The following is a 7,118-nucleotide window of genomic DNA, read 5'->3' as shown; positions in this document are numbered from 1 at the left end:
CTTTAATATATTTATAAATACATATGCAAAGGACATGATAAAATTGCATTTCACATACATGACAATGACGCAAATGTTGAAGTAGATGAAATAAAAGAATATCAGTGCTCGATGGCACCCTGGCTCAGTTGGCTATCATCTTCAGTTACATTTTGAAGGACAATAATTTGTTTCTTTTAAGAGTGCATCGAGTATAAACTCAATTATGAATAATCCGATGATTAGAAAAACAATGTTGGTGAAAGATATTATCTGAGATTATTATTAATGAATATAATAGGACCAAAATCATATGAAGATCTACTAACTGTAAATGAAGTACGTTGCGATACATTCAGAGAATCAGCTCAAAGGTAGAAGCTGAGAGTATCAAAGCCATGGTGACGTTGTTTGCTATTGTTAGTATATTGTGATCCTGCTAATCCAAGAGAATTATGGGAGAAATTTGAGGACTCTATGTCTGAAGACTTCAAAATTTTACCAGACATCGGAACAAAAAATGTTCGATATAAAGTTTTAGACTGTCTCAATGACATCTTACATTCGATGGGACATAACATTAATGAGTATAAACTTATCCCTGAAAATTTCAAGGCTTCAAAGGCTGCCAAAGAAGCAAGAGAAATATTCTTCGAAAGAAACATAATCGTTACTGAAGAAGAGCTATTACTGCGACAAAAGTTGAATCGTGAACAACAGATGGCATACAATGTAATTATAGACAGAATATCTTCAAACAAAGCAGGAGCTTTTTTTGTTGACGGTCCTGGAGGAACAGGTAAAACTTTTTTATATCGTGCCTTATTAGCTACTGTGCGATCTAAAGGATTTATTGCTCTAGCAACAGCAACCTCTGGAATTGCGACTTCGATTCTTCCAGGTGGCCGTACAGCTCATTCCCGTTTTAAAATTCCCATTGACATTGATGAAAACTTTAGTTGCAATATTAGCAAAAAAAAGTTCACTTGCCTGTTTGATTCGAGATGCAAAATTAATTGTATGGGATGAAGTATCGATGGCAAAAAAGAAAATGATTGAGACTTTTGATCTACTTTTGAAAGATCTCTTGAATACTAATGTGCTTTTTGGTGGTAAAGTTGTTGTCTTTGGTGGTTGTCACACCTCCTCTTTCTACACCTGTGAGGGTGTAAAGGAGTTTTTCCAATTAAAGGACAGTCGGAACGGGATTTATTATTAATATTCAGAGTCGCCACTTAGGAGTTAATGGTGTCCTAAGTCACCGGTTGAATCCCGATCCGAGGAAATTATGACTCTATTAACGGTCCGCGAACCAGAACTCCGAGTAAGGAATTCTGTTAACCCGGGAGAAGGTATTAGGCACTCCCGGATTCCGTGGTTCTAGCACGGTCGCTCAACTGTTGTATTCGCTTTTATCTGATCTTAAAATATATTCTAACCTATGTGCCTTTTGTTTTAACCGCTTTTACTTTATGTCTTTTAATAAGAATTGCAACGTCGTGAAAATGTATCTCGAACCACGTTACACCAGTGCACCCGTGGCTTTTGACGCATTTCGACTCCGTTGAGATTTAGATTTGGGTCACATAAATGTGCACCCGTATTTAAGAAGGTAAGATTATTAAGAACGCGCCTAAAGGGACTATCGTGTCATTATCTTTGGGGAAGGCCGTGAAATTCGCTAAACGGCCCATCCCGAAGTCTAAGTTTTTCTGTATGTACATTTATCGAGGGCCCCGTAATTTGTTTGCTCTATTTGGCGAGGCTCATCTCATTGTAATTTGTAAAAGGATATCCTAGGATTTTTTTTTTTGTTTTTCTCTCTTTTTTTTTATTTGTCTTCTACAAATCAAAAAAAAGGGTCCTAACCAATTAGTAGTTTCAATATCCTATTATGTCCGGAATTGACTTTGAGTTTGGTACTTGATACAGGCAGCCTCATTGCTTGAACGGACTTCCCCAGCGTGGCCTGGTCATGGGTGACTCGGACCTTCTTGTACACCAGATTCAGGGGGAGTGGGAAACACGAGATTTGAAGCTCATACCATACCGGCAGTGTTTGCATGAACTTCGTCAGCGGTTTCAATCAATAGATTTCAAACACATTCCAAGGATGCACAATGAGGTTGCCGACGCTTTGGCCACTTTGGCATCTATGTTGCATCATCCGGACAAGGCTTACGTGGATCCGTTATAGATTCAGGTTCGAGATCAGCATGCCTATTGTAATATGGTGGAGGAAGAGTTTGATGATGAGCCATGGTTCCATGATATAAAAGAATACCTCCGGATGGGAGTATACCCAACACAAGCTACAGGGGATCAAAAGAGAGCAATTCGACGCTTGGCAAGTGGATTTTTCTTCAGTGGAGGAGTGTTGTACAAGAGAACTCCAGATCTTGGGTTATTGAGATGCATAGATACCAAACAAGCTACAGTTATCATGGCTGAGGTACATGCGGGAGTTTGTGGACCTCATATGAGTGGATATATATTGGCAAAAAAGATCCTTCGAGCAGGTTACTATTGGCTTACTATGGAACGGGATTGCATCAGCTTCGTGCGCAAATGTCATCAATGTCAGATACACGGAGATTTGATTCATTCTCCACCATCTGAATTGCATACAATGTCAGCACCATGGCCGTTCGTTGCCTGGGGAATGGATGTTATTGGTCCGATTGAGCCTGCAGCCTCAAATGGGCATAGATTCATTTTGGTAGCCATTGATTATTTCACCAAATGGGTAGAGGCCAAAAACCTTCAAATCCGTGACTAAGAAGGCAGTTGTCGATTTCGTACATTCAAATATCATATGCCGGTTCGGGATCCCGAAGGTAATCATCACAGATAATGGTGCCAATCTCAATAGTCATTTGATGGCCGAGACATGTCAGCAGTTTAAGATCCTGCACCGCAACTCCACTCCATATCGTCCTAAGGCAAACGGGGCAGTCGAGGCAGCTAACAAGAATATCAAGAAAATACTTCGGAAAATGGTAGAAGGGTCAAGGCAATGGCATGAAGAGTTACCTTTTGCTTTGTTAGGCTATCGCACTACTGTCTGCACTTCAGTAGGAGCGACTCCCTACTCATTGGTATATGGAACCGAAGCAGTAATACCCGCAGAGGTTGAAATCCCATCCCTCCGAATCATCGCAGAGGCAGAGATTGATGATGATGAATGGGTTAAAGCCCGCTTGGAACAACTAAGTTTGATTGATGAGAAGCGACTGGCAGCAGTGTGTCACGGTCAATTGTATCAACGAAGAATGGCAAGAGCATATAACAAGAAAGTGCGTCCGCGGAAGTTCGAAGTAGGACAGTTGGTGCTCAGACGTATCCTACCTCATTGGGCTGAGGCAAAAGGAAAGTTCGCCCCAAACTGGCATAGGCCATTTGTTGTAACCAGAGTTTTGTCCAATGGCGCTCTATACCTAACAGACGTGGAAGGAAAATGTGTAGAAATGGCTATCAATTCTGATGCAGTCAAGAGATATTATGTATGATTTTCTTTATCTTTGTGTACCTGATTGTATTTGGCATGTTTTGAGATTGAAATGATGAAGGCATTTTGTTCTGCTACCCAAACACTTTACCCTTTGTTATCCCTTTGAGCCTTATTATATTTCCTTTCGTATCCCTCTTTCGAAATCAATAACAGAACTCGAAAGCCCGAGCGGAAAATCAGCGGAGAAACAAGAGAAAAACAGTCCAAAAGAAAAGAAAAGAAAAAGAAAAGAAAAAAGAAAGGGAAAGAAAAGAAAAAAAAAGAGAAAAGAAAAAGAAAGAAAAAGAAGAAAAAGGAAAGAGCAAAGAGAGAAGAAAAGAAAAGAAAAAGAAGAAAAAATGAAAAGAAAGAAAAGGAAAAGTGGAAGAAAGATAGATCGCCACAGTAAAGTAGTTCTCTGGCCTGAACTACGTTTGACTTGATCCCGAAAGGGTACGTAGGCAGCCTCACTGAGGTTCAGTCACAACAACAGAAAAATCCAAAAACTCCCCAAGCAGAGGTTATGGTTGTCGCAAAGGCTATGATTCTGAAAGCTGTAATGTTGAACCCACATTTGAATTATTTTGAACCTTCATACCTTTCTTTCTAAAAACCCGTCCAAAAGCCATATTACGGTCCAAAGAAAGACCTTCTGATCAATTTCAAGAAATGTCAATGCGGTTAGGTAAAGCGACTCATGTTGGAGACAACACTCTGGTGACAGAAGGAAAAGGACAAAATGAGAGAGTCTTATCGGTGAAAACCCTCACGGGCACCATAGGGCGATGTGAGTTGAGGGAAATGAAAATGAGAGAGTCTTATTGGTGAAAACCCTCACGGACACCGTATGGCGAGGTGAGTTTGAGAGATATTAAAATGAGAGAGTCTTATTGGTGAAACCCTCACGGGCACTGTAAGGCGAAAGTGAGATCTTTCAGTTGGGCAAATGAAAGAAGCCTGTGGTTGAAGGTTGTTTGAAACATGGCAAAACAAGCAAGGTTTGAGTTTGCTGAGAGTCGGGCGTGAAAGTATGAGATAACAAATGTGGTAACTGATAATTGAGTGGTTGGACAGACTAGGCTGGAACCAAAATGCATGGCATGATCAACGGAATCAGCCTTTCCACTCAGATAAGTCCTATCCTTTTCTCTTCATTACAACTCATTCGTTTTTCTACCTTCGAGGTCATTGCATTTCATTCTCTCGAAGTCTGTCTACAAGATGCTTTAGTGTCAGTTCTATTCAAAAGCAAAAAAGGATGTCAAAGCTAATTACCGGCCTCCCAGTTAGATGGCACAACAAGGTGGGAACATAAAACATAGAGGACCGATGGAAAGCAGAGTAATAATCAGATGGTTGTGAGGGAGAAGCAAGGTTCACAAGAAGGGAACAGAAACACCAAACAGTGGTATGAGGTAAAACATGTGGGTCATCAAGATCAGAGGGTTGAAAGTCAATTGGGGAATCGTGACAAGTCAAAGCAAGTCCGAAGAAGCAAGTCAGAGCAAAGTCGGAAGCGGGAGCATGGCCAACAAGAATGCCAGTAGCTAACCACCATTTTACATTAACAAATTTTCTTTGATTGGAACAGGGGCAGAAAATTTTCTTTATTTTTGTCGCAATCAGGCGCCCACCTGGAGAACAAGGGAATACATTTCAAGTTTCAGCAATCAGGCGCCCACCTGGAGAACAAGGGAATACATTTCAAGTTTCAGCAATCAGGCGCCCGCCTGGAGAACAAGGGAATACATTTCAAATTTCAGCAATTAGTCGCCCACTTGGAAAACAAGGGAATACATTTCCAGTGTCAGCAATCAGGCGCCCACCTGGAGAACAAGGGAATACATTTCAAGTTCAGCAATCAGGCGCCCACCTGGAGAACAAGGGAAGTACAATCCAAATTTTAGCTTTCAAATTTTAAATATTTGGTAACATAACGCGCCCAGCTACCAAACTGGGGCAGAAATTTTCTTTGTTTGTCTATTTTGTTGAAATCAGGCGCCCACCTGGAGAACAAGGGAATACATTTCAAGTTCAGCAATCAGGCGCCCACCTGGAGAACAAGGGACATTTCAAGTTTATTCGAATCAGGCGCCCTGGAGAACAAGGGAATACATTTCAAGTTCAGCAATCAGGCGCCCACCTGGAAAACAAGGGAATACATTTCAATTTAATGCAATCAGGCGCCCACCTGGAGAACAAGGGAATACATTTCAAGTTCAGCAATCAGGCACCCACCTGGAAAACAAGGGAATACATTTCAAGTTTCAGCAATCAGGCGCCCACCTGGAGAACAAGGGAATACATTTTCAAGTTCAGCAATCAGGCGCCCACCTGGAAAACAAGGGAATACATTTCAGTTTCAGTAATCAGGCGCCCTCCTGGAGAACAAGGGAATACATTTCAAGTGACGGCAATCAGGAGCCCACCTGGAGAATAAGGGAATACATTTTAAGTGTTAGCAGTCAGGAGCCCGCCTGGAGAATAGAGGCATATATTTCAGACATTAGCAGTCAAGCATCACTCGGAGAAATGGCAAAAGATCTCCGATCACAATGCAAGGCAACAACGTAAGAATTCCATCAGAAGGATACAAGTTCAAGGCAACAAGAACCGCAAGATCAAGACATAGATAGGACTTTTTTGTAATTCATAGATCATAGCCTAGGCTAGCTTCTTTTTTGACACGGTGTAATAAGGGGGTTCAGTAAGCAGTAACAGCAGCAGCAGCAACAGTGAAGCCACAGCTCCATGGTAGTCCCAGCTACCAGACCTTCCCGAACTACACTGACCTGATTCCTTTTTAGCCAAGGATATGTAGGCAACCTCAGAAGCAGGGTGCGGTCAAACCTTTCAAAAATGCTTCATACGGAGTATTCAAACGGGCAAAAATCGATCATATTTGTTCACTTATCTTTGCACGAAAACTCTTCGTGTTTCTGAGCAAAGAGGGGCAGCTGTGAGCACGTGATATTTTCCCTATATGAATTATTCCCATAATTTCAAACAAAATAATTTCTTTTTATTATTTTCAATTTTGTGGATTTTTCGTGGCATTTTTCTGTTAATTATTTGCATTTTTGTTTGTGCATTTTAATTAGCGAAAAATACTAAAATACGTTGCATGTGCATTTAGGAGTTAGTTTTTGCATTTTAAGAATTAATTAGTGATTATTTTAAAAAAAAATAAAAGAAAATCAAAATCACGGAAAGGTTTGTTTTGCATTTTTTGTTCATTTTGAATTTTGGGTAGTTTTGTCCCTTAAATTGGTTTAGTTAATAATGGTAATTATAAGTTAATTAATTTGTTGGGATAACTAGTTTTAATTGTCATCTAGGTTTTGTTTTAATTTTGAAAAAAAGAGAAAAGGAAAAGGAAAAATTAGAAAGGGAATTAAAAGGAAAGGAAAATAAAAGAGAGGTTTAATTTGGGCCTCTTTAAATTGCCCTCCCCAGGCCCAAACGACCCCCCCAATCTGCTCCAGTCCAGGCCCAAAATGCACTCCAACCCGGTCTGCCTCCCCCACTAAACCCCAAACGACACCGTTTCAGCTCCAAGGAATCTTGGTCGTCGAGGATTCTTAATCCAATGGCCCTGAAGTGGTTTCAATAACTATATAACTGTCTGAATTGCTCCACCCCCCCCCCC

General features: G+C 40.7%; 1 protein-coding gene across 1 annotated transcript; it reads left to right on the top strand.

The window, feature by feature from the left end:
* Positions 1 to 546: 546 nt before the first annotated feature.
* LOC109241898 (ATP-dependent DNA helicase PIF4-like) lies at positions 547 to 1,008 on the top strand. Its single transcript, XM_019408721.1, has one exon. The coding sequence runs from the start codon at positions 547 to 549 to the stop codon at positions 1,006 to 1,008; it is 462 nt and encodes a 153-aa protein (XP_019264266.1).
* Positions 1,009 to 7,118: the final 6,110 nt, after the last annotated feature.

The sequence above is a fragment of the Nicotiana attenuata genome, unplaced genomic scaffold (assembly GCF_001879085.1).
Source record: "Nicotiana attenuata strain UT unplaced genomic scaffold, NIATTr2, whole genome shotgun sequence".
Classification (NCBI taxonomy): domain Eukaryota; kingdom Viridiplantae; phylum Streptophyta; class Magnoliopsida; order Solanales; family Solanaceae; genus Nicotiana; species Nicotiana attenuata.
The sequence above is the reverse complement of the archived record's forward strand: the minus strand, read 5'-3'. Positions and strand labels throughout refer to the sequence as shown.